At 39.0% G+C, this 23,759-nt stretch overlaps 3 protein-coding genes across 5 annotated transcripts in view; 1 reads left to right on the forward strand and 2 right to left on the reverse strand.

Annotated features, from left to right (window-relative positions):
- Window positions 1-4,048, forward strand: part of tmem54a (transmembrane protein 54a) — a 4,628-nt gene extending 580 nt beyond the window's left edge. Inside the window, exons 1-6 of one of the 2 annotated variants that reach the window (XM_032500295.1) lie at window positions 342-362; window positions 903-1,099; window positions 1,363-1,422; window positions 1,792-1,986; window positions 2,380-2,517; window positions 3,819-4,048. In XM_032500295.1, coding sequence (XP_032356186.1) covers window positions 359-362; window positions 903-1,099; window positions 1,363-1,422; window positions 1,792-1,986; window positions 2,380-2,517; window positions 3,819-3,947 — 723 coding nt within the window. In that variant the 5' untranslated portion in view covers window positions 342-358 and the 3' untranslated portion in view covers window positions 3,948-4,048. Of the gene's footprint in view, window positions 1-341; window positions 363-902; window positions 1,100-1,362; window positions 1,423-1,791; window positions 1,987-2,379; window positions 2,518-3,818 lie in introns of those variants that run through there. The other variant, XM_032500296.1, reaches the window with a different exon arrangement.
- Window positions 4,049-4,550: 502 nt separating this feature from the next.
- On the reverse strand, window positions 4,551-9,315 carry LOC116670042 (histone deacetylase 1). 2 transcript variants are annotated; one of them, XM_032500294.1, is made up of 14 exons: window positions 9,264-9,315; window positions 8,401-8,513; window positions 8,196-8,313; window positions 8,000-8,074; window positions 7,735-7,873; window positions 7,365-7,506; window positions 7,195-7,287; window positions 6,993-7,101; window positions 6,294-6,434; window positions 6,012-6,120; window positions 5,745-5,875; window positions 5,472-5,624; window positions 5,257-5,308; window positions 4,551-5,169 (listed from the first exon to the last, which is right to left on the reverse strand). In XM_032500294.1, the coding sequence occupies exons 1-14, from the start codon at window positions 9,313-9,315 to the stop codon at window positions 5,142-5,144; spliced, it is 1,455 nt and encodes a 484-aa protein (XP_032356185.1). In that variant the 3' UTR covers window positions 4,551-5,141. The 2 variants fall into 2 exon arrangements, with proteins under 2 accessions (XP_032356185.1, XP_032356184.1); XM_032500293.1 differs by having other exon boundaries at window positions 5,454-5,624.
- Window positions 9,316-10,130: 815 nt separating this feature from the next.
- On the reverse strand, window positions 10,131-23,514 carry lck (LCK proto-oncogene, Src family tyrosine kinase). The gene is made up of 13 exons (XM_032499538.1): window positions 23,261-23,514; window positions 21,401-21,513; window positions 20,742-20,808; window positions 20,243-20,333; window positions 19,369-19,467; window positions 19,135-19,238; window positions 18,635-18,784; window positions 18,389-18,541; window positions 16,036-16,215; window positions 13,976-14,052; window positions 11,324-11,477; window positions 10,973-11,104; window positions 10,131-10,841 (listed from the first exon to the last, which is right to left on the reverse strand). The coding sequence occupies exons 2-13, from the start codon at window positions 21,506-21,508 to the stop codon at window positions 10,645-10,647; spliced, it is 1,512 nt and encodes a 503-aa protein (XP_032355429.1). The 5' UTR covers window positions 21,509-21,513; window positions 23,261-23,514; the 3' UTR covers window positions 10,131-10,644.
- Window positions 23,515-23,759: the final 245 nt, after the last annotated feature.

A 23,759-nucleotide genomic window follows, 5' to 3' on the forward strand; every position in this document is an offset into this window, starting at 1 on the left:
AATTAAAGTAGCAGACATCACTCAGCAGAATGAAGGAGACATGCGGTCCCTGTGTAAGTATAAAAATATATAGTATCATAAATGATGTATATTAAGTGTGATAAGGTGTATTCATTTACTACATGAATATGTAAATAATATAAATCTCATAGCATACATATGTGTTAGCGTATGTGCATTACAGCAACAATATGTTATATTATGTGTAGGCTACTTGACTGGCAGCAGATTAACAATATCATGACCAAAACACAATCTGAGTTGAATCAAGTTTTTTTTTCCACAGCACCCAGTTCAAGGCTTAATGAGAGATGTTTTTCTACCTGACCCCTCAGGCCAGGGGCTTACATGGGCCTTTATGGGTGGGTGTGCTTCACCTTTCCTCAGAAGAAGGAAATAAAATAGTGCGACAAAATCCTCCTCAGACCCCGTCTCTGAATTGTCACCTTAGCTGCTGCATTTTGCAGCATGCATTGGGTGAGATCTTCAGGCATCTCTGCAGGGGTTGGGGATAATTGTGGTTAATCCTAAAGCGTTGTCATGGTGTGCTAACCACTGGCCCGCTTTCTTTTTGCTTCACTGAACCCACAAGCTCTCACACAAGCTCTCAAAGGTTTACAGTTACAGCTCGTAACTTGTGGCTCATTTCAGATCCCATTTAATAAACTTAAATAAAACTGTGTGTACTGTAATTTTGTCTTGTGTACAATGTTAGTTACTGCACAGGTGCGCACACGATTGTTACTTGCATATTCTAATATGGGATTAAAGTCCTGAGCTTCAGTCTGACAATATAGACACAATGTAATGAACAAGTTGTTTATCTATGTTAGCAGAGGTCACAATGCTCAAAGCTAAATTAAGATAATGAAATCAAAATAACCTATTTCTGCTTCCTCTAGGAGTGTGCTGTGCCAGCCTCAAGGACAACCATGCCCTGATGAAGATGGGGTTGGGGCTGGTGCTGGTGGGCCATGTCAACTTTATTCTCGGAGCACTGGTGCACGGCGCTGTGCTCAGGCACATCAACGTGCACTCTCAGGCCCGGAACACGGTGTACGCCATCTCTGATATCATTGCTATTGTGGCAGGCTTGTTGGTAAGTAGTGCAACAACGCAATATACACGATGAACTTAAAAAGCAAATTGATATTTACCAGCAGGTGGTGGTTTTAAATAGTTGTAGCCTCACCAAACCGGAAATGTATTTACGAGTTTGTTGCTGGAAGCTCCATATTTAAACATAATGTTGTGATGCAAATCATTAAATAGCTTAAATCTGAGTAGTAATATTGTATCATCTGTATCTGTGACGAATTATGTCTTCTTTTTTTTCTTTTCTTTTTTTGCTTTGCCCCTTAGGGAATTTTTTGTGGAATAACTGCCATTGTCCTGTCCAAAAACAAGAGAAACAGGATCCTGGTAAATACTGTTCCCCTCTCTTTTGCACAGCTTCTCCCTCCTTCATTTAGCACTCACATCTGTAATTTGCTGGCTCCTGTTAGAACTTGCCCATCTGTTTTTGAGTGCGGCTGTATGTATACATAATGGAAGAAGATATTTAAATAGGTAACATGCATGCAAATATGGAATTCATTCAAATATTTGATGTTGTTCCTCAGAACGTGGACTTGCTGTGATTTCTATTGCATGTTCCCACAGCACTTCTCTCTAACATCAACTTGACATTGTAAAGCATGTATTCTTACATGAGGAAAAATGTCTTTGACATACTAGATTAAGGGTTGTGTTTTTACCTACTAAAATACTCCTGTTGTGTTCTCCTTGTAGCAGTGGGTCTTGTTGGTCTTCAGTTGCCTGGCAGGTCTCGTGGCATTTGCCTCCACCATGGGCTTGTCAGTTTCTATGGTGACAGCCATTATTAATAATGGACAGGGCCTGCTAACACACTGTTTGAATTCCGCTCTTGATGTCAACTCCTTCAGCATCACAAATGAATGTCCCTTTGACCCCACCCGCATCTATGTAAGTTGAAATATTTATCCAACAGCAGTTTGTATAATAGGGTGACCAAACGTCCTCTTTTGCCAGAATAGGTCATATTTAGAACATTATTTCATATTTATTTAAAAAGAGCTATTATTTTGTTACAGGTTGGTTGTTTTTATATATATATATAATTTGTTAGAGGTATATTTTATTTTATTACATGAGTTATTTTTATATTGAGGCTTAATAAAGCATGTTCATTAACCTCTGAGAAGGTTGTCTGAATTTGTGTTTTGAGGCAGGCCGAGTGTCCTCTTTTTTTGGAAATCAAAGTATGGTCACCCTATTTTATAATGGCTTGCATTGCTGCAGAAAGGAAGAATTTATTGATCAGAGGTATACGTGCTGTCAACTTTTTTTGTCAACCAGGGGACCACGTTAATTCTGTGGGTGCCTCTCCTCTTAACGTCCGTGGTGGAAACGGTGTTCTCTTTCCGCTGCTTTGCTGCCTGTACTTCGTTCCTCTACCTCTGTCCGTGCAGGAGGAGGCCGACCCAGACCAGGAGGGTAAGCTGCTGTCAGATCACAGACTCTGTTGACAGTGTTAGACCTAGACATAAATGTAAATGGAGAAGTGATGTATACCGTCAATTTCTAAAACCGTTAAAACAGAACTGAAAAATCCATACAGCTAAAGGGACAAATACTGTATTGTAACCTTGCTTCACTAAAGGAGAAGTGTCTATATGAGTATATAAGTATATATTTACAAGAGAAACCAGCACTTTCCTGCCAGACTCTGACATTTAGAATGACATACTGTACAATACTGTTAGGTTGCATCAAATATCTTTTAAAAACAAAAACCTAATTATTTACCTATTATCATTTTAATAAAAGGCTTAGTAGTAGTAGCACAGCGGCAATAAAAGGTTTTAACAGTAAACAAACCTGGATTCATTATATCCACAAACAAGCAATGTAACGTTGAATGTAATAGAAGCCAGTGGTCTAGATCTGCTGACAAGGCAAACCTGAACAGAGCAGTGTGGTAACTGTGTGCTCTGAACATTATCACATGGTTGGCTTGAAGTAAACTAAAAAAAAAAAGCCCACATCATAAACAGTGGCTCAGTTAAGGTACCATCATTGGATTTATCAACACATGCTACTCTCAAATGCTTATAAAAATGTACAAATGCAGTGTTTGTTTTACCTACCTTTACAATAACATTATTTCAAAAAGTCAATTAACTTTACTTTTCAGTCTGAGAAACACTTTACATTGTCTTGATGGACATGTATTATGCTGCCCATGGCTTGCTGCTCAAGCACAGGAGCACTTTCAGTGATAGACTCATTCTCCCAAAATGCACCACAGAGCGCCACAGGAAGTCATTCCTGCCTGTGGCCATCAAACTTTATAACTCCTCCCTCAGAGGGGTTGAAACTGGACATTATCTGTTTTGTGCAATAACACTGGCTTGTAATGTGTGCAATACTCAACTGCTACTATTATTATTATTACTTTTCACCATTGCAACACCTTGTTATTTATGTAAATACTGTATCATAATATACCTTTAACTATGTAAATATCCACACTCATATTTCTTTAATTATATTTCTAATATCTGAGCAAATGTAACACAGTTTCCCTTCGGGGATCAATAAAGTATTTCTGATTACCAGCCCAGCCATTACTATACTCAGGCAGATTTGTGGTCATTTGTTTAACATGAATTAATGTTGTATAAAATATGAAAATTGGCTATTCAACCTGTCTCCAATTACACCATTTTCATTTTGCTAATACTTATTTATGCAAGTAAGCTTTTTTTTTAAATGAAATTCATGTAATGTTTCAGGTGCGTATCCAAAGACCTGATGAAATGCCCTCATTGCCTCCAGGACGAGATCCAGAGTGTGACGCAGAGCCTGTGGAGCAGGATGAACTGCTGAATGACACTGCAGTGGAGCAGAGTGCGTGGCTCTGAACCAGCTAAACCTAATGAATAGGTTGCAAACAGCTTAACTGGATAAAATACGTCATCTGGAAGTTGTATTGAGTGTCTGTTACATATAAATATTTGAAGACATTTGTGGGACTTCAGTCAGCGAATGTAATGGCATTTTATCTCTGATAAAATACTGCCGCTGGTTTAAATGTCTTGTGTACTGCAAAATGTCAAAATACGGCACATCTGTATCTTCACATTAAATTTTTTTTATGTGTGCATTTTCTTCTGTGTATCAATTTTCATCAAACCAGCCTTAGCATTATTAAAAATCTTATTTTGAAAAACTTTACAGAACTCTTTTGGACACTTTATTAAGTGTGATCAATGCACACTGAGGGTCTGACAGATTTAAATGACATTTTTACTCATGTTTTCAGAATACAAATATATATATACACACAACAAATGGATTCTGGTGTTTGTCTTGCTTCCTTTTTACAGAAAACTACACTCTAGAATCAAAACCTGACACCAGCAAGTGATGTGACAGGACTCAAACATTTTCAATATTGTGGCAGGAGTTCCAGATATTTGTGTTTTGTTTTAATGTGTAAAGGACACATACTAAATTACAACCTGCAATACAGGACTGTAATTTACTAATACTGTGCCATGTAAAAAGGTATTCAGGTATACACAACCGTCTCAACCACGCTCAGTGACCTTTAGCAGGCAAGACTAGTGCCACAATGTATTACAGAAAAGGATCTATTGTATAAACATGCTTCAACTACATTTTTAAAGACATGACTAAAGGGGGACTGAAAAACAACAGTAACCAAAATATCTGATTTAAATAAATTAAATCCATCAGATATATAAAAGCATACATGTACTAAATCATTTTTGCAGAGTTGCATCACAAGGGAAAAGCAAGTGTCATAGAATAAAAAGATTAGGAATAAAAAAAATGAAAAAAACATTCAACAAAAAAAATACTCAACACTCAGTCTGACCTTAGTCCATAAACGGGTAAGGTTGAAAAGGTGTCCTAGAAAATATTTAGATCCCCGCCCCCATTTTGAGGAAGTGGGGTCCCATTATAAAAAGGTATAGTTCTTCACTGACTTCCACAGCAGTAGCCTGGAAGATGATTTATCCAACAACAACAAATCTTGCTTTAAGATGCGTTCTGATCAGTTGTAAGGTCATCATTGGTGGCTGAGGACCTCAAGGTGTCTTGGACTCCTCTTTTGGCCTAAAGGACCCAGAAAATAAATAAATGATTAACACTCCCAATAAGCTTCTTCCTGTAAAACATTAAGTGTGTGCATTGTTTTCTTACTTTGATGTGTCCATTTTCTCTTCCTCTGGCACCTTCTCTTCTTCTTTTGCTTCTGTAAAAGAAAAAGAAACATTCATAGTGATCTTAACAGCATAACCTCTATATTATATAGGGTGATCTGACTTAGTGTTTACTCTTCTCTCTTTATGTAAAAACATGAGGGTGAGATAAAAATTTAAAAATAAAATTATAGATACCTTTTGTTTCTTCCTCACCTTTCTTCTCCTTTTCTTCCACCTCTTTTTCTCCTTCAGTTTTGACTCGCTTTGCTTTCTTGAAGCTGGCTGCATTTCTGCGGCCTCCCTCGCCTTCATCTTCAGAGTCAGAGAACTCCTCCTCACACGCTATCCTCTTGTCATGTGCACGGACTGAACAGCAAAAGAGGAAAGGGTTGAACTACAACATGTTGTTTTTAATGGTTAGCTGCTAAATCCTGGAGATCTGGTATGAATATAGAAGAAAAGTATGATTATGTGAGAGGTTCCTACTGGAGATGCGTTTGTTGGGGTCATCCTCCTCCTCATCGCCACTGTCTTCCTGTACAGCATCCTCGGGAATGGCCTGCATTTGGACTCCCGGGGCATGGGGAAGCATACGCAAGTTCTCAAACAAGCGCTGCCTAGAAGACAAGTTGCAGGTTGAACATACTGACCGTGAGACACAAACCTGTGCCTATGATGTGGCCAAGTTCCCAACGATTTCACAATACAAGACAATCAGAAAAAAATATTTGAATGGCCGTTTGATGCACTCACTTTATCTTCTCCAGGTAGTCATTGGTGTTCTGATTGGTCATGTTGGAGGGGCTGATGTGAAGCTTGAAGTCTGGTCCAAAGTACTCAAAGTAGTCGTTGTAAGGGAGCTCTGTCAAGTTGAGGTCACATTTTGTCATTAGTTATTGAACATGAAGCTATTTTATTTGAAACTAATGCTAAAAATGTTTGTTATTTACTGAGACAGTGTTTGATTACAACCACAGAGAAATTCTCTCTCAAATGAAAACCACACTAATTGTATTCAGTGCAACATGGACTCACCGTTGGGGATGGATGTATCAAGGGCTACAGCAGTCTCATACGTCCAGCAGCGTGCCACATTACGGATGGTGTAGCCTCCTCCACCCAGCATTAGCAGTGGCAGGTTGAAACTCTTCATGTACTCCACACACTTGGCATGGCCTGACAACACAGAACGGCAAAAATAATTGAGCCTCCGGTTGTCCTCGGGTCAAATTTGACCCCTTTTAACAATGTCTATATCAGAAATATTCTTTTTAACCAAATTACCACAAAGAATGGATTCCATGCAACGCTCTTTGGAAATTCAATCACTTTCATTAAATTGAGTGAAAATTGAAATGGTTTCAAATTAGCGCCCTGACCAAACTCCTCCACTCAAAACACGCTCCTCTGATTTTAACTATTAGTCAATATAATTCATAATATCTGCTTTATTAGCTCAACTATTAGGTATAATTCTATACAAATAAGCGTTATTGACCATGGTTTCCAAACAGTAGTGTAAAACTAGTGTTAGTGAAGTCAAAAAATTAAATGCGTTGAAAATGTCAAATGTCAGGGAAAAAAGGTAAAAATAAATAAAATAAGTGTTCATCTTTTTGACCCGGGGGGACAACACAAGGGTTAATTTGGATTGGGTTTCTCAAGTTTATTCAACACAGCTGCAGACCACTTTGCTTACAGTGTCATCAAGAGACAGAGGTTTTGTGAATTTACCTTTAATGGTGAGGTTAAAGCAACCAAGCCTGTCTCCTGACAGTGAATCAGCTCCACACTGCAGAACCACTGCACTGGGTTGATACATCTCCATCACCTTGGCCATGATCTACACAAACAACATACATTCTCTCAAATTCTTCTGTCCATCAAGGGAGACCTCAACCAAAACATCACAGTTAACACATCTTTCTTTACTCACAGGTTTGAATATGGCTTCATATGACTCATCGTCAATCCCATCCCTCAGCGGGTAATTCACAGCATAATATTTACCCTTACCAGCACCAATGTCCTGCGGAGAACAAGACAAATGTCAATGTATGACTATGACAATACGGCTTTTGTATGTCAAATCATTTTAAGGCTTACCCTCAGGTCGCCTGTTCCAGGGAAGTACTCTCCATACTTGTGGAAGGACACTGTCATGACACGGTCTGTGGTGTAGAAGGCCTCTTCAACACCATCTCCATGGTGGATGTCAATATCTATGTAAAGAACTCTCTGGTGGTATCTGGAAAGAGGGAAAATATAATTTAATAAATAAATAAAGAGACACACACACACACACACACAGTTTTTTTCTCTCCCTTTTCTAAAAAACACATGTGCCTGTTTAGGAAAACAACTGAAAGCAACCTCAGTTCTCAAAACAGAATCTAAATCAACCAGGCAAAGTATTATCCACTTGTGCAAACAAACCTGTACTCGAAAGCTGCAACGATAGGGCTTTTGTACTCACTTCAATAACTCTAGGATAGCCAGTACAATGTCGTTGACATAGCAAAACCCAGAAGCCTCAGACTTCTTGGCATGATGCAGGCCTCCAGCCCAGTTGATAGCAATGTCCGTCTGCTGTTTGTTCAACTTCACCGCACCGGCTGGAGCACAAAGAAGAATTAACAGCCTGCTTATACTAAACTTAACATATTACTATGGGCAATGGTGGCCATTCCTGTCCAACACAGCAAGTATATCTGAGCAGTATTTAAGGAGAAACAACTTACCAACAGAGCCCCCTCCTGAGAGCTGGCAGAACTCAAATAAACCATCAAACACTGGACAGTCCTCCCCCACATTAACTGCAAAGCAGCAGCAGAGAAATAAACATTATTGTTATTGCCCATGTAAAAACTTACGCATTACATTTAATGAACACAAAAACATTACGTTAACATAAACGACATCTCTGACCAAACTTACATCTCTGCATTTGTTTGCTGTACTCTGACATGTTGTCTGGTCGAATTGAACGCAAGAATTTGATGTAATCATCACTGTGATACTTGGTCATCTCTTCTCCGCTGGCTTTGTGTGGACGCTGAAACACAGAGGACAAATTAGTTTATGATACACTTGAGTGAGGTCCAGTATTTTTACAAAGCACTGTTACTGTAATTTAACATACATATATCTCCATTTTTCTGTACAGCCCATAGTTGAGCAACAGGTTGTGAGTCATGCGGATTCGGTGGGGCTTCATTGGGTGCCCCTGACCATAGTAATAATTTCCAACATCCCCTGAAATATAAAGAAATAAAACACACCACGTTATTTGTTCATTTCTCACAAACAAAAGTTCAACATATGTAAACATAAAGTTAACAGCACACACTAATATGATAGCTTCCTGTTCCTACCAGGTTAATGCACTGAAAACGTCGTGAAGAAATTCAACATCATGCCCGTCGGTTAGGATCCAACAAGCGAACTCCAAAATACTAGCTAGCTAATAAGTCAAATCACCTCTAAGTGCCAAGGTCCACAGGGTGCCACTAAGTTACACACTGCGAATATTGTCGACCAAAACATTGTTTTACGCCGAACTACCTGGCATTTGAAGGCACCAAGATGAGCCATTTTAATGTTAGCTTGAAGTTGACGTTAATTGTGGAGACAATGAAGCTAGCTACTCATGTCCCCATTGTTAGCTCTTTAGCTAGTAACGTTAACTGATCTAGTTTAAATACTAGCTAGCTAATATCCGGTAGATAAACGCTTAAAATTACATTTCAGGGGAAAACAGTGCATGTAGGAAAACCGAGCAAACATTATAAGGGCATTAATACTTAGTATACTCATAGCAGCACTTTGTTAGACTGAGATGATGTGAGCCGCCTGCGACTCAAGCTAACGTTAGCTAGCTAGGTTAGCAAACGTTAACGTGCCTGGTTAGCAAGAGGTGGAATAAACAGCAACCTTTGTTGCAAAGTGGCGGATTTTATACATCCGCCCGTCCGCCTTCTAAAGTACAGTAAAGCGAGTACTCACCATCATAGTAGTAGCAAACTTTTTTCTTTGTTCCTTGGGAAGTAAGCGCCATTTTAGTGCTTTTTGGCTGGCTTTTAGCGCACACCACAGGAGACAACAGCGACAAGAGGCGGATAGTTTGTATCACGTCTAATCAATAGGATGTAATATTAGCTGCTTTCAACAGGAGGCGACAGATAGACAGTCCGACCCACTCTGTGAAGTTGTGTGTTGTAGCTGTTTTACACTATGCCAATTAATTACATTCGCAATTTAACGGTTGTACTAGAGACGGATTAGAACTGTTTGTGGGCTATACGTCCTGCTCAGCAGTGACGGTAGTATTTGCCCTCAATTTAAAGTCGTCTACCACTGCCACAATAGAAAAACTCCATTGGAAGTAGGCTACAGAAATGACATTGTAAGGTAGTAAAAACATCTCAAAATGCAACAGAATGGTTCCTATAATGATAAATTAGGCTATTATATAGCCTAGAATATTTTCAGATCATCATAACTGATGTATTAATGACTAGGCTATATATAGCATTTTAATAATGTCAAGGAGAAGCTGTTTGTCGTAGCCGTGCTTTGTTGTTTAATCTTTGGCAATGCATTATATCTAATAAATGTATGCATGTCAAATCCAGAAATATAAGGTAGAATGGAAAAGTAAAATGGAAGTACTAATGAACAGCATATGTAGGACCACCTCAAAATTGAAAATAAGTAGGCTACAATCCTGGAGCCACTGCACCAAGTTCTACGTTACCACTGCTCAATATGTTTGATAAACTATGTGCATAAACACAAATACATATTTTGAGTGGCTGTCATATGCACTAATAAAACGCCTGAGCATTTTTGTATGGTATCAAAGATGATTAATTTAGATTGTGATGGGTTCTGCTTTATTCAGTGTAACAAAAAACAAAATAGGCTTTGTAAAGCTATTTACTGTTAGTAAATAAAATATAAAACATGTATCAAACTGCTGAGGTAAAACACAGCTAAGCCCTATGACAGTATTTACATCTTAATAATGAGCATCAGGAGAGCAGCTACTTATTCAACTATCAGACAGTTCCCAGTCTATTCAAGCAGCATGGTGATCAGTCACTCTCCTTTGTGTTGTTGGCTCTGCAGTGGTCCAGCTGTTGCAGGAGTTTCTGGGTTTACAGTTCCACATGTAATTGTATCATATCTAAGAGGCAACTTCAGAATGAGTTTGAAGCAACAAAGTACTCTTATTTGGTAAAATTTCAAATTCTACCCTATCAATATCAAGGCGTGTACTCTTCAAAAATAAACAAAACAAAATCCAGCATCCATCTGCACAGGCTGTGCCTTTAGTTTGAGTATATTTATTCAAAGTCTGTATAGTTGTTCTTTCCCATCAGGGCTATTCCTGGTACTGCCTCTCTGTGGCAGTGAAGAAATCCTCCAGAACGCTCCTCAGGTATTCAAATGTGGGCCTGTCCTCCGGCTTTTCCCTCCAACACATACACATGACGTTATACAGCCCATCTGGACAGTTTTCTGGCTTCGGCATTCTGTAGCCCTCCTCCAGGTTCTGGATTACCTCTGGGTTGGACATACCTGAACAAAAGGTAAAATGTGGGAGAGTAGGCAATGGATGTGATGGTTTTCCAGCAATTATAATCTAGATTTGTAATTGGATGATTTTATATAATGATGGGCAAGTACAAGTTCCGTGAGTAAGTATTTACCAGGGTAAGGTATGCGTCCATATGTCACTATTTCTGTCAAGAGGATCCCAAAAGACCAAACATCGGATTTTATGGAAAATGTGCCATAGTTAATAGCCTCTGGGGCTGTCCATTTGATGGGGAACTTTGCACCTGGAAGGAACACAGGAGGGAACTTTATTTTTCAAAACAATCAGGAACACTTTTTTGCAATTACAATTAAAGTGATTACTTCCCATGCCAAATACGCAACTACAAAAGCCTTTATTTTAAAATAAATAATTTTCTATAAGACACATTATTTAGCCTGAAAATGGTTCCATAAGTTCAAAAGAACATATGATACAAGTAATTTGTTTGAAGTCTTGTTACCCTCTTTTGCTGTGTATTCGTTGTCCTCAATCAGCCTTGCCAGTCCAAAGTCAGCAATCTTACAGATGAGTTCATTAGACACCAGAATATTGGCTGCTCTCAAGTCTCGATGAATGTAATTCTTCGCTTCAATAAAAGCCATGCCATCAGTCACCTGCAGGAGGCAGCACATCATCAAACATCTTCAACTATGACTGTGTGGAAGCAAAAAATGCATGATTTGAAGGGTCCTGTGTATGTTTTAATATTGTTAACATTTGTTGATTGATTATTATGTTTGTTGGACAGATGAACTGGGTTGGTGAACTTCCAAACGAGGGAGTTTGCCACTTCCCCAGGTCAGTTTCTTATACCCATTACCTCTGTGCTCCACCCAGGTACACAGCTGTCTCCTCTACTTCCTGATACTAAAAGCTACAGTCCTGCCTTTACCACTGCAGATGAGCAGACACTGATTATTCCAGTGACTGTGTTTTTGATTCAATCAAGTACAACATGAGTCATTTCTACATAGTCAGACCTCAGAGGAAATTGGTACTACACCTCATAATGCATTAGGAAAATGTGTGTTTGTGTGTGTGTGTGTGTGTGTGTGTGTGTGTGTGTGTGTGTGTGTATATCTAACTCTTTATGTTTTGTTGGGTCAGTGGTGTACAAATTCAAACATAAGAATCACGTAGGTGCAGTTGGCCCTAGGGGTCTTGTCAGAAACGTGACATGAACATACAGTATGTCTGTGTAGGTCATAAACTTCTACTGTTGTCATTTCACTCAGGCAACTTATCGCCTCTTTACTCTCCATTTGATTGTGGTATGATTCAGTCTGAAACTTAATTTGCATTAGGGGTGGGACGGCTGTTGCTCAGTGGTAGAGTGGTTGCCTGCCAATTGGAAGGTTGGTAGTTTAATCCCTGGTCCCATGTAGTCATTGGGCAAGACACTGAACCGTGAGTTGCCCCCCATGCTGTACCATTGGAGTGTGTGCATGTTTATCTGATGAGCAGGTGGCACCTTGTACAGCATCCTCAGATGCAGTGTGTGAATGGTGAACGGTTCCTGTACTATATAATAGTAATATATAAATACAGTCCATTTGCATTCATCAAGTTAACTAAAGTATCTGCTTACTCCCCTATAGTTTACATTAATTTGATTAAAATCTCAAAATCCTTAGATTACATATACACACATTATAGGCAGGCATAAGGATGTGGACAGTGTGTCCACTACTGATGCAAGAGCAAGGTCACCTGAATTTTTACGATGATGGTTAGACTAGAGTTACTTGCTTTGGCGCTTATATTGCAAATGCTACCAGTGCATGACAACTGGCTTAAAACCATCTTTCTGTAAAATATGTTCACCACAAAGCTCTGTGTAAACTCTACCTCTAAGCTCTAAGGCGTCGGAGATATTGCCTACTCCCGATGAAGAATCTCTTGTCGTGTTAAACTTTGAAATTTCAGTCTGTCTTCCTGTGGTTGTGTTTTCCATTCCCACACCCAGAATACATGTAAGTCAAAGTTCCTTTACTGACATGCAAAATTTCAAGAAATAGATGTGGGCATGACTATAGTTCAACATTTTGAGAAACACTTTTATACACTTTGTTTCAGAGATTTGCCAGTAGGAAGTTAACTTAGCATAACAAAGAAAAAAAGGAAACCGGAAAAGTGCTAGCCTGGCCAAGCACTTCTAGAGTCAACTAATTAACAAGTTATATCTCATTTGTTGAATTGTTTCTTTTTAAACTTGCTCAAGTCTCGGTGGTTTTCTTGCAACCTCACCGTGACTATAAGACCCCAGGTAGTCACTGCTTGCACCCAGGAAGTAGTGTGATGTATAATACTTGTAAAACCACAACCTTTCATTTTTCCACGTTGCTACAAATTAAACAATCAAATACAATGTATGTTATATGTATGTTATTAGTGAGCTTTAGAGGTGGTAGGTGGATTTTGTCAACTTTGACCGGACCAGGTCAGCTGTTTCCCCCTGATTCCAGTCTTTGTGGTAAATTAAGCTAACTGTCTCCTGGCAGCAGCTTAATATTTAACAGACAAATTTGAGAGTGGTATCAATGTTCCAGTATAACTTGCGGCACAAAAGAGAATAGACATATTTCCTAAAATGTTGAACAATCCCTTTAACTTCCAGTCTGTGTCAATCCCCATGTTCCAACAGTGGTTGTATCTATTGCAGAGCTGTGACAGAGCATCTTACTGTATGTTGATTAAAGAGATTTTACAATTTCAGAGAAATTAAGCGCAAAATCTGCATCATACATTTAGTTTCAGGTTTTGTCCCGATTTCCAGATTTTTTGCATTTCAGCGGAGTCGGCACTATGGGGAGTAGACTTTTCTTGTCACCTGTTCAGGTTGTTTGGTAGTAACAGAGTTTTATTTGTGCCGACATGTCAAGACCGAGGTTTGTAACAATACAGATGCACCTCCGCACACACACCCAGCTCTGTCGTTATAACAAGTTCAGTGTTGAGTGTAAGCCTCATTACAACAGTGGCCAGTTTCCTGTCTATGAGGATCATGCTGAGAGAACAGGAGGTAAAAGAACAAATGAAAGAGAATCTGGTAAAATGGAGTATGGAGATAAGCGCAAACACATATTTATAGTAAAAAAAAGAGACATCTTGCCTGAGACGCCATGTCTATCAGAGTGTTCATGGGCAAATTGCTTCCCTCTGTCGTTTTCAGGTAATCCACTAGGCATCCTGTAAAAATGACATTCAAGTTATATCTCCTTTCAAGAAAGCACTGCAAATAATAAACTAGGTTCCAACAACCAGTACATCCTGAAAAGTACAGATGCATACACTTGTTTATTGTATCATATTTAAAGGTGCAATAGAGAACATTAATTGAAAAACAAAGGCAAAGTCATGCTTTGTCCAGAAGACTGATACTATTTTCCTTAGTCAAAAACACAATGTTTCCCCGTAGGCATAAATAGACAGTTGGACCAGAATAGCAGTTCAGATCAGGGAACATAGCACTGTGAGGAAGTGCATGGAGCATCAGTCAACTTGATGCATAGTTTTTGACAGAAGACTTTGTGTGGGGTTTGATTAGCACAGAACAATACCTCTGCACACCAGCCAACCACGTCAAACCAAAGGAAATACTTTAAGAGGAATGACTGTGCCAGGAAAGAGGAGGCCTTTGCTCCTCTGCTTAAGTCCGGAAGACTGTTTTTGAAGTCTGAGAGACAGAGGAACGCTCTTTGTCAAGGTCACAAAGGGAAGCTGGGATGACACGCCTGTTATTTTCCATCTTTGTTGTCTTCAATAATAAATTAAAAAAAAGGGACAAACTGAAAAGACAGTTACTCCCAGCCATCCTTTTTCTTGACAACAGAGGCGGCAATTGTGTCTTGTCCACACGTGGATCCCAGACAAAGAGGCATCCTCATGTAGAGCCACTGCTGGTGGTTTACAGGCCACTCAAACAAGACCATACAAAGGCACTCCATTCAATTCAGCTGTAAGGCTGTTGCTGTGTTTGTGACAGCATCTTTCTATGCCTTTTGTTATTGTTCCTCCAAGTGTTAAAGAATGCCAAAGACTTTTGAGGTTAAAGTGAAGCAGATAATGGATCTGTTCCATATGACTGCTGCGTTTGGGCGTACTAAACTATTACAGGGCATAGCGCTTGTAATAGGGAAAGTTATTTGCAGCTGTTACCGTGACCCCAATTTTTATTTCTTGTGTTTGTGATTCGCAGTCATTTCACACATACTTTGTTTTGTAAGAAGGGAGGAAGAGATCCTGTGCAAGATTCTACCAAACTGCCAACACAGACTCTGGAAAGTAGCCAAGTATCATCAAGGGGTCTTGTTGAACAATAACCTGATGAATCAACCACTCTTATTTTAATACCCCAGTGATCTCAGACGGGCCAGTGCAGACTTCCACTCGGTGAGTAAACACTAGTAACCTGTCTGGAGTGAAAGTTCATGTTTGCTTTGAAACATTTTATCACAGAGCAGCAAATACAGGAGCATCCTGAGGAGAAGCTGAAAATAGCCTATCAGAACACAGGCCACTTCAGCAGAACAGCATGCTTTGGGAGGCAAGTATCATGACTTAGCTCCCTTATTTAGGTTTGCTTTCACAGCAGCATTCATGTCCAATCATGGGTGATGATTACACGGTATTGTTCCAGTAATGGGCGTTTCATATCATATCTTTTATCAAACAACAAAGGCAGCTGTGGTTGTGTGTTCTAAATATGCTCAGCTAATTCAACAGTCCCTGGAGTCTAAAAACACTTTGGCTCATACACATAGTGCAGCACAGTCTTTTGTTCAAGCATGCACCCTTGCACTCATAGTCCAATACCAGATCGACATGTTTGATCCTGAACGTCTACGATGTGCCACTGCCTAAAACACTTACTTTGTCTTTGCTCAAGGCGCAGACCTTACCCTGATGACACCGCCTTTGGTGTTCAGGGCAACAGGGCAGGTGATTAAGAAAATGATAGTTTCAGACAGGCTTAGACAAATTCCAGGTGAATAAACTGAACTGAAAGGAGTTGGTATGATTAAAGAAGGATTTCTTTCATTTCATGGAAATACCCTGGGACAACAGTTTTCCTTTTCTTTTGATGCTTTCAGTGATAACTGGAATTCTCTCTTGATGGTTGGTGTTACTAGTAAAACGCCTTAGGCTGTGACACAGAGTATTTCTACCCACCATTTTCCATGTACTCTGTGACAATATAGATTGGCTCCTGGGTAACAACAGCGAAGAGGCGGACGAGGCGTGGATGTTGCAAGTTCTTCATCATGTTGGCTTCTGCCAGGAAGGCTTCCACCGACATTGTGCCAATCTTCAGGTTCTTAATTGCCACCGTTCTTTCATTGTTGTGGACACCTGACAAAAACATTAAGACATCAGTGGGTTTCTGAAAGGCATTGATTTAATCAAGACAAAGAGTCTACAACTATGCTAGCAGCTCTGTGAGGCTGAACTTAGGTTACAATGTTAACATGCTGATGTTAAAATGTTACAATGTTGCTACAATGCTAACACTGCGTTCCCACACAACAAAACCAAATTCTTCTTAGAAGTGAAACGTATTTTCCAATAAAACGGTCACAGTTTTAAACATGTGGTAATGTTGTGAATCGAAACAAAACTGCTTGGTTAGGTTTAGGAATATATATCATGGTTTGGGTTTAAATTTGTGTTTGTTACTTAACTGTAGTTAAGTATGTTACATATGTGATGTAGGTTAAGTACGTTTCTGGGTGAAAATCCTGTGTTTTATTGACTCATCCACCCACGACCTCCCTACACAGACTTACGTGGACTTCAGTTAGATAAGTATTTCTGATTTGTCGAAGGCAAATGTAATCCAGAACAAAATGCGTTTCTCTCTTAACGTAATTGAGAATGCACTTACGTGTATGAGAACATCATTTTTAGTGGACATTATCACTATTTTAGTTTAGAGTTTTAGCATATTTACATTTGCTAAGTAGCAGTAAACATGAAGGTTAGCAGAGGCTGATTAGTTTTGCAGGTATTTGGTCATGAACCAAAGAAACTGATTGGAATTTTGACCTGATCATGGAACTAGAAGAAAAGTCAGAGAAAGCCCAAAGTCATTGGGATTCCTCCTTTTGGGACAATTAATATTGGTAAATTTGATTTAATTTAAACATAACACCCAGTAGTCATTGAGCTATTTCCCTCAATACTAAAACTGTCAACCTCCTGTTGGTGCTAGAACAAAAGTCATGCTGCTGTGGCTAGAATACATTTTGTACACATGAACTACTACACTGTGTTGAAAGTAAAAGTACACCTTTCATCTCAGCTCAGGTCATTAATAATGTTGGTCATGAGTTGTGATTAAATACTGTATATGCTAAACTAACAGTTCCACATGACTCGGGAGCTCATTGCAGATCTGGTACACTAACACACGTCAATCAAACCCAAAGCCAAATCATTTCCATCTTCAGTCATGTAACATGTTTAAAATTTTAAACCAAGCATGAAGCGTAGCAATGGGAAAAGATTGCATTCACCATTTACAGATTTTTTCACCGCTTTGTTATACAGTTGAAATATTCTCGTGACAAAGGATGGTTATTATCACATATTTTCATGTAAGCTACCGAGAACAACCACTTCAAAGACAGTCACTTCCATTATTCAAGTATGTCCTTGAAGCAATGCTTGGATGAGGATGAAGAAACAAATACAGTGTCCAGACTACATGCAAGAATATATAGTAACTAGAAAGTGGATGTGAAATGGTGACTAGTTCCATGGTTGGGAATGTTTATCTCTAGTGCAGTGGTTTGTTTGGGATGTTCAATTGTGCTATCAAATTAGGATGAAAAATAGAGGGGAAATACCCATTCAATTGAATAATAAGTACAATAATAAGCACAGATTATTTCAGCTGATACCCTTCTAGTTTACTCCACAATGACAATAGACTGGTAGCTGGAGCGATGCCAGTTCACCTCCTGGGCACTGTCAATGTGATCTTGAGCAAGGCACCAAACCCCCCTCAACCGCTCAGGGCGCATGACATCCCTCCATTAGTGCATGTGTAGGACCTGAGCATGTGTGTGTATTTCAGGCCCGTGTGTGGTGTGTAATAACAACAAAGTGTAAATTGCAATTTACCCATAGGGGATCAATAAAGAGCATAAATTATTACATTATTATTATTATTATTATTATTTATTACTCATTCAAGTATTGGTAAGAGACCATTCCTCCAATCCGAGAGCTCTCAAAGTTTGATTTATGTTGTTTGAGAGAAGTTACATAACAGGGATAATACTTAGGAATACTCATCATTCTCCAGTTAACCTGCTCACACAAGCCTAAAAGTAAGACTGTTCTGCATACTCTGCAGGGGAAAACACTAGCAGCCCACAACTTGATTGAGCCACTGGGCCATGTACATGTGATGTATCTGTGCAAAATGGTGCAAGCTCCTATGTACAAAATAGACACTTTTAAGTTAAGAAATCAGTCATATCCCCATATCATCATACCCCATGTCTCCTCTGTCACTCACCCATCCAGACTTCTCCAAACTGTCCTGCCCCAAGCCTGCGCTGCAGCTTTAGGGACTCACGCGGAATCTCCCACTCATCCTGCCACCAAGGCTTCTGCGGTGCCCTCGACTGGCACGGCTTCCCCAGCTTTGTACACAACCCATCTGCGTCACCTGGACGACAGAGAGAAGAGAGACAGGTTTAGAATCATTTAGATAAAGAACCCACAAAAATCTTTACTAATCCCCTCAAGAGGTTGCACGCACGTGAGTGATGCTGGACGAGCTCCTTCAGCGAATTGAAGGATATCTTGGCTGTGATGTAGAAGCCACCGCTGTCCATGTTGCGGATTCTGTAGTGCTTGACTCCTTCACCAGTGTTGTGGTCCAAGTCCCTGATTGAAAGGGCGAATGATCCTGGAACAAAGAAGAAGCATCCTTTATTGTGAGATGATGCAGATTTCACTTGAAATATCTGAAAATCACAAATCAAGTTAAGTTTAAATGTCGGTTTGGTTGCCTTATGTGTAGCATTTGAATACAGCTTTACAGTACAAAATAATTGATTTATTTAGTTATTTATTACGCATCTAGTAGGGTTAGCAGTGTTTGTGCTGCACTTCCAGCACAAATGTGTTCTTGTCTAAAAATAAGCAAATGTGGCCAACAGTGGAAGGCCATACTTCTGAGAAACTAACTTGTGAAATCGAAATGTTGTTTCTGTGTAGACTGCATAATGAGTCAATGCCATGATAAAAAAAGATCACCTTGGGTTGTCTCACTCTCTCGAATCAAGAAGGAGCCCAATGTATTCCCAGGAGCCAGCAGGAGCCTCATGGCTTCGTTTCTAGAAATGTTCTTGAAGAACCACCTGCAGCAAAAACACACAATTTGCTTCAAACTTTGAGCTAACCACTTCCCTTCCCTTAGGGACACAGCATGCACGAAATAAGATGGTGTGACATGACGTTGAGAGCATTTATGTTTCCTGTATGACGTACGGTTCCGTCTCAATTGTGGTCATTGCAACAAAGTTGTGCGGGATGTAGCCCTGCTGGCCTGTTGTGAGAGACTCTGCCAAATACCACTCTGGATCATCCCTGGATATAAAAAGACACAGCAATGATGAATGTGTGCACCTTCAGAATGAAGGCAGTTTCAATGAACCCCCCCCCACAGACAAAATTGATTTTTAGCGGACACTTAGCGGGCAGGTACTAAATGTCTTGTCTTACATATTTGCAGAAGAGACAAATTAGTGATGCTCACCACAAGTCACATACAATATTTCATCATATGGAATATTGCTTTGACATTCATCAGAGGAGTAGTCCTCGCTAAAAATCAAAATTAATTATTGTATTTTCACAGAAGTCTTCAAAAACTGGAAAATGTTATAATCTATTTTTATAGTTTAGAGTAGTTAGTTATGTGTGTAATCATTACTTGTCTTCATGTGATTGTAACCCCCGAACATTTCCAGACAAATTACTGAGGACATGATTGTCGTCAGTGGTAACAACCCTGATCAACTGAAAGTAGACTCCATTACAGCAAAACAATTTTTACACATTTGCGTTTATTGAATGGTTGAAAGTAGAGAGAGACAGGAAACATTGGCCAAGAGCAAGGTGATATGTGCTTTAGATCACAAGGCCACTGTGAAGACCCAGATTTGAGTTTTGGAGTTGTAAATAATAATTAACATAGGTGGCAAAGATGCACATGGGTCATGTTGCTGTATATAGTGGTCCGACACTTTAAACCAAGACACAAATTTCAGGTCTTGTGGCTGTAAGTTGATGTCTGGGTCTGAAATTTTGTTAGAAATGTCTTTTGCCAAGCTTTACTGAATGCTAAACCAGCCGCTCTTACTTGTTGATGATCTTAAGTTTGTCTCCCTTCTCAAATCCCAGATCACCATCGTGGTTGGGTTCATAACTGTATATGGCCACCACAAGGTTGTCTGCAAGAGGAATACTGTAATTTTAACACAATGTAAAATGCATACACTAAAATGATTTAAGGAGAAATCAATTAGAAAAGTGAGAAATTGAAAGATGTGAACGATACATGGAGATGTAAAATAAACTTGTAATTTTTAATTTAATTGGGGATAGGGAAAAAATTTAAGGTTTATGTAGTATTACCAATATAGTTTTATTACTATTGTCTTATGTATTCAATTATACATTTAGTAATACTTTACATAACACTTTGAAATGTGTAAATGTATCACACACTTAATATTTATTTCTATTTTCTATCTGTACCACTACTGCTTTTCTGTTTTTCCACACAACTTTACTTTACCCCCACTACTTGCACCTGTAGAATTAAACACACACAGGAAAAATGTTCTGTATCTTGTCACCTGGTAAAGGAGATGTAGGAGGGGAATGCTGTGATGGGTAATTGTATGGAATCAGCTGGTCTGTGTACTGTTGAGGAAAAAACAAGGTTAGACTTGTATCTTAAATTCAGTTTGCTGAAGAACGATAGAAAATTCATGCAGCAAAACAATGTACTATCACATGTCACATTTGCCGTAAAAAGATATGCACATTTCTGATTTATGACGCAGATGTCAATCTGTTATTCTCCCAGACAAAATGTCTCGGGTATTGTGGCACGCACAGGTGGTTTTCTCCTTTATTTCTAATCTCATTGGACATCTAACTCATGTAAAGGAAACAAACAACGTTGAGGTAATAATTACTCTCCCATTTAATTACACACAAAAGGCAACTTCCCTCGCAGGTATGTAAGATATAACCCTTTCAATGGAAACGGTTACAAAATCTACACAACATGAAAAGTAGGGTGGGAGCCCATGTTGTGTTAAACCTTCTCACTTGTACTGCAGTCACAGTTTTGTGCATGTCCTCCAAGTGTCCATTCACATTCAACCACATTAACAACCAAAAGTTATTAACGTCAAGCTCACTTGCACAGACTTATTCATACACTACAATGTACGATGTACTGAAACAAGTACATGCCTGCACATACAAAATGTCCATGTACACTTACTGGATTGCATGACTGGGGAGGTATGGGACAGTTGCAGTGTTCGCAGATTTCATCCAGGTTCTCAATCCACTCGCTGTCTGAATAGTCCGAACTACAGTTACATCCCATCTTTTCTGCAATTTAGAGGTTTGAGTTATTTTTTTAAGGGTATAATGGACATCAACGTGTTCATAAAATAATGACTACTCAGTTTTTCTTTATAGCTAATTTCGGTATTTTTTTTTGACTGCATCTTAGATGGCTGTTGTCCCCAAATAAATGTCTCATATCAATCTGAGATAGTTTTCTGGAATCATGCACTGCATTTTGAATTATGGACATCAAATACTGTTAACAAAAAAAAATACAAATAAAACAGCCGTTGTAAGATTTGTTGGTGGAGGACACTAACAGAAGACACAAAATGTTTTTGTTTCCAAAAACTGCTTCAATCGGATGTGACTGAGAGCCTTGTCTCAAAACAGAGCCTCAGTAATTAATGAGGCTGGAAATTAAGAACCAATCATCTGCAAAAGCTGTTATTTAAGACACTCTTTTGACACTGTTTAAGCTGAACACAACAGTCAAATAAAATCACATCCAGAACTGTGACAAACAGCTACATTGTTATCAATACCTTCAGCATTTTCATGTTCTAATTCTTCTTCGGACTTGAACTGTAGGCTCTATAAAACTCTACAAATACTAATCTTATATAATCCAATGTGGCGTGTTCTGTATTATGTTTTACACTGGTGCACTGTACGAACTGGTTTTCTCAAGTTTACTTAGCTCCCATTGGGCCACTCATGGAACCGGGTCAGTGGGCTAATCGCAGCAGCCGTCTGACCCAAAGGCTCAGAGCCGTGAGAAGAATCTGGAAAGGATTGACCTGGCAACAACAACCCACCACTGTACAGAGTCCCCGAGGAACGAATCGGGAGGATCACCAGAGTTTTCTTGAATTATCAGCACTCCTACTCCTACTGGCCGGCACTCAGGGAGTCACACAAACAAAGTCAGCAATTTCCACTGAGGGGCTACCCTCTTCTTTTTATGATTTGCAGCTGAAATCCTTTCCAAACAAATACTGATAATTGTTATTGTTTGCAAAGTATTATGGGTATGTAGATGGTTGTGTGACCTGTAAACATTTTTCGACAATTGTCAGTAAAGTTTATTGACTAATATTGAGAACACCATAAACAAAGAAACTATACCAATTACAAATTTGACATTTTACAAATGAAAAAAAAATACATTTTGATGTAGATTTTCTTGTGTTTGCAGCTATTTTGTTTTTCTTCGTTTCACAATCAAAAGTTGTTTTTGTGCTTAACATCCAGTAATCATCACCTACATGATCTCATTATCGTGCATAGAGCAAAGTTTGTGTGACAGCTTTGTCTTTACAAACACATAAATGCCTGAAGTTTATATTGGATTTTGGATTAATAAGATACAGATTCATATTTTATTACAATGAGAAAGCATCCTGTTGTCCTTATGCTGTCCAGTGTTTTTCGTACTACTGATTTTTATCAACAGTGACAATGACACAACCAGTAGCTGAATATGTTTTATTATTAGCCTAAACGTTAAAATCATGTAACAACTAAACATGGAATTTTAGCTAGCTGGCCATACCTTCTGGGTGTAAACATTTTTATTATTCTACATGTGTCAATTATTTTTACATATTACATAAAGGTCAGAAGACTCTACCAACTGTGATCAACCCCTCTGATCAATGTAACATATTTTACATGATAATAACAAAGAACCAATAATGGTAATGGCTGTCTACCTTAGTCACAATATTTTCCTTCTCTATATTCTAAACCTATGTAACACTGATAAACACACAAGTTTGAAACTCACCTCTTGAAATATATGTCTCTTCAAGCGTCCAACAATATCAGATTTCTCGTGCCGCCATAGAGATATTCTTTGTTAAATTGTTATCTTTTTTTAAAAAGAGCTACTTAGCAATGAGTGAGTTTTTCACCACTGGAGCCCAGGTGTGAAAATGAAACCCTCTTCTTATAGGCTTCTCTTATTATAACTAACTCGATAGAAGTGCTGATGTGTGTCACACACTTTAGAGGAGTGGAGGAGAGCGACTCAGAGAGTTTCCTGTCGTTAAAAGGTTGAGGGTTGCTCTGCAGGCTTCTAACAGGTGCTGTGCCACGCAGCTGTGTGTGAGCAGGGGGAACGTTATAGGGGTCAGGACTGCTCCTTTCCCAAAGATGTTTCCAATACAGGTAAAGAAAAAAAAAGGAGTCAATGGTAGACTGTGAGACAGTGGTGAGGTTATATTCATATATTTTTGTTTTGTGTGTAACATCTGTGCGTCAGTGAACTTTAAGGTGACGTGGTG

Source organism: Etheostoma spectabile, chromosome 20 (genome assembly GCF_008692095.1).
Source record: "Etheostoma spectabile isolate EspeVRDwgs_2016 chromosome 20, UIUC_Espe_1.0, whole genome shotgun sequence".
NCBI classification, from domain to species: Eukaryota; Metazoa; Chordata; class Actinopteri; order Perciformes; family Percidae; genus Etheostoma; species Etheostoma spectabile.